At 55.1% G+C, this 3,430-nt stretch overlaps 1 protein-coding gene across 3 annotated transcripts in view; it reads right to left on the bottom strand.

The window, feature by feature from the left end:
• Positions 1-2,869, bottom strand: part of MANEAL (mannosidase endo-alpha like) — a 7,009-nt gene extending 4,140 nt beyond the window's left edge. Inside the window, exons 1-2 of one of the 3 annotated variants that reach the window (XM_027775764.1) lie at positions 2,688-2,869; positions 2,057-2,166 (exon numbers count right to left, since the gene is read on the bottom strand). In XM_027775764.1, coding sequence (XP_027631565.1) covers positions 2,057-2,134 — 78 coding nt within the window. In that variant the 5' untranslated portion in view covers positions 2,135-2,166; positions 2,688-2,869. Of the gene's footprint in view, positions 1-2,056; positions 2,167-2,633 lie in introns of those variants that run through there. The other 2 variants (XM_014591623.2, XM_014591624.2) reach the window with 2 other exon arrangements.
• Positions 2,870-3,430: the final 561 nt, after the last annotated feature.

Raw genomic sequence — 3,430 nt, 5'->3', positions numbered from 1 at the left:
GACGCCCCCCTGCCACAAACAGAGAGGTTACCAGTCAGGTGAGTCTCCGTCCTGGGAACACGACCTGTAAAGTGGTGGCCTGAAGGAGAGGCCAAGTTCAGGAGAGGGGCTGGCAGTGTGGGCACAACAGAAATAAAGGCAGCCCCTGCTCTTCCAAGCTGGAGAGGAGGGGTGGGAAGCTGCCCACCTGCCAGGGCCAGACTCCTGGGAATCCCTCTGGGCTGTGGTAGGGTGGTCAACAGAGCTCAGCCTCTGTGGGAAGGATTCTGCTAAAACACACATGCTCTGAGTAATCGCCGCGTCTGTGAGTGGGGGTGAGGGAGCTTCTCCTACGTTTCTGTCACAGAGGCAAGGAGTGACTTACTAGTATGATCGGTACATTTGGAGAAAATACCGTCACACTTAGCTCCATCCTTCCTGTTGAAAGTGAGCCTGCTCGCTGAGAGCCTGGGGTGTGCTCCACTCTCTAAGGCCCAGCTCGGCCTCCGCTAGGGAAGAGCCTGGAGTTTGGTCTGCAGGCCATCTGGCTCCTGCCTATTCTTTCTCCAGGGTCAGGGTTTCCAACCTAACTTCTATTATTTAATGAAAGTGATATTTATTTATTCTTTCATTTGTCCCATAGTTAGTTTTCTCAGAATTAAAATAAAGAGTGACTTTGGTAGGGCCAGCAGGTGGCATAGTGGTTGGAGTGCTGGACTTTCACATGGCTGACAGCGGTTCAAGTCCCAGACCTGGAGGCTTGAAACTCAGTGCCAGGCGTGTGTGCATCCCAGGAGGAGAATAGAGGAGAAGAGATTGCAGCCTGGCCACCCTCCTGGGGGTGGGGGATGTAATTATTCATTTTTCCTCTCACTGTCTTGGCCTCACCAGGTAAGTGCACGGCACCCTATGGCAAAAACCTTTAAGAAAAAAGAGTGACATAGAGTGTTTATTAGAACCCTCGCCTACACATTTGCTACATATTTACCGGCCCGGGACTACTGTCTACAATTTATGCAGAAGGTCAGCCGTGGCCTGGTGGTTAAGGAAGCTGGACCTCACATGGCCCACCTCTGGGTTCAGGTCCTGGCTCCTCTGGCTTTAAGAATATGCACACACATGCATGCCTACAATCCTAAAGGAAGGAAGAGATGGAGAAGAGATTGTGGTGTGACCATGTCACACGCCCCACAATAGGTGCTCTGTCTCCCTCTCCCACTCCATCTCTCTGGTAAGCACACGCTCCTGACAAATTTTATTTTATTTTATTTTTTAAAGAGAGATTTTTGCTATAGGGTATGTGCACTCTCCAGAGAGAGAGAGAAAGAGAGACAGAGAAAGAGAGACACAAAGTGAGAACTTACTTCCCAGGGGGATGGCCATGCCACAACCCCTTCTCCTCCATTCTCAGGATTCTGGACATGCACACTCACATGCCTGGCATGAATTTCAAGCCATCAAGTACAGGACTTGAACTGTAGTCAACTATGTGGGAGTCCAGCGACATAACCACTACACCATCTGCTGGTTCCTATTTTTTTTTTTAATAATTATTTAATTTTATTTGTCATTTTCATTCTTTTTTTTTTGGAGAGGTTTTTCACTATAGGGCGCATGCGCTTGCCAGACAGAGAGACATAGAGACAGAAAGCGAGAAATCACCCCCAGGGGGGGTGGTCACGCCGCAATCCCTTCTCCTCCATTCTCCTTTCGGGATCTTGGGCACGCACGCACACGCGCCCGGTGTGAGTTTTAAGCCACCGGGTCCGGGACGTGAACCGTGGTCGACTACATGGGAATCCAGTGACATAGCCATTATGCTAACTGCTGGTTCCCTATTTTCATTCATTTTTAATTTGACCAGAGAGAAAGGAAGGGAAAGTAAGAAAGCAAGCTTCCAGGTCCAGGACTCAAACCGTGGTTGGCCATGTGGGAGTCCAGCACCCCAACCACCACGCCACCTGCAGGCCCTTCCTGGTAAACTTAAAAAAGAACTTAAGGCAGTAACTCTGTAGGCAGAGGAACAGAGCTTTCCAGAATAGGGCAGAAAGCATGTGACCACTTCTAGGCGGCTCACCTGAATGTTGTACTGGTGGGCGGTGTCCAGAATGGCAGGCACCAAGTCGTCTGAGGGTTCCCCATTATCATCAGCCATACCAGGCGGGTACCAGGACAGGACCAGGACACCTGAGACACAGCACAGAGGCCACTTCAGAGACACAGTGTCCCCCTCAGCAGAAATATATTTCTCACAAGCCATCTCCAACTGCAAAACGATTTCTGAAAACTTGGAGCGCGCCTCCAGCCAGGTTCACGGCCTGCAGAGCCGACGCCGATCTGGCGCCCTGGAGCTGTCCACGCCCGCGGTGCTGAAGCGCCGCTGCGGGAGCCGCGCCGGCCGAGGCGCCGAGCTTGGGGACTTAAATCAGCAAGTAGAACAAAGGGAAGGGGGTGGGCGGTGCCACACCCACCTAAGCCACAGTCCTCGCTCTGAAGAGAGACCTGGGAGATCCCACACGGAAAAGAGCCCTGAGCAGAGGTCGTCCCGTGCTTCCCGGAGGGGAAAACTATGGACTGCAAAATCCTGAAGGACAGCCTGTCTTGGCAGTCTTTGTGTACGTCCCACCTCTGCCATTTCAGTCCCCCTCACAAACCATCTCCAGGTGCATTCCGGTGTACTGTGAAGTCCAGCAGAATTCAGACAAAACCTGAAACAAGTGTGCTCCCCTCGCCCCGACCGGCCGGCCTGCTCAGGAGGCTCCCGGGACCTCTCTTCTGGCCGCTTCCTTGATGAGAAGCTCCTGGGACCCTCCCACTGCAAACAGAGCAGGGTCTGTCATGACCTGGGCAAACGTTCCTCTCTGTAGTCCCCAGAAGCGGGAATGGCTGCTGCTCACCCTTACCTGTGGGAAAGCAGAGGTCATCCAGGCTCTGCCCCGAATTCCGACTACTGCGGGCCCGGCCCGGAAGCCCGACAGATCTGAAGCCCGCCTGGCCTTCCCTACCTGGGACAGCGCTGACGCACTCCGGGCAGCCCGCCCTGGGTGGGGTCCTGGGCCCAGGATGAGAGTGGGCGGGAAGGGCTAAGAACCAAGCAGGTGTGCGAGTGGAACCAAGGCCCAGTGGCAGGACCAGCCAGGGCGAGGCGGCACAGGGCCGCGGGGGTGCGGGGCGCTCACCGATGGCGGCTTCCTTCAGCTGGGTCATGTGCTCTCGCAGCACGTCGGGGTCTCGGGAGCTGTAGGGCCCCAGCTCCGGGTAGAAGCTGGAGCCCAAGTCGTCTGGGGGGTTGTGGCGGCCTCGGGGGTAGCTGGCCGAGATCTTGGGGTCCCAGTGCGGGACCATGACGTGGTCCCAGTGAATGTAGTGGCCCTCGCGCCGCGGGCTCCCGTACCACGAGTAGTAGAAGGCATGCAGGTCCGAGAAGACGCGCAGACTCGGCCCGGGGGCG

The sequence above is a fragment of the Tupaia chinensis genome, unplaced genomic scaffold (assembly GCF_000334495.1).
Source record: "Tupaia chinensis unplaced genomic scaffold, TupChi_1.0 Scaffold000604_1, whole genome shotgun sequence".
Taxonomy (NCBI): Eukaryota; Metazoa; Chordata; class Mammalia; order Scandentia; family Tupaiidae; genus Tupaia; species Tupaia belangeri.
Note: the sequence above shows the minus strand (reverse complement) of the source record. Positions and strands in the feature narration are given on the sequence as shown.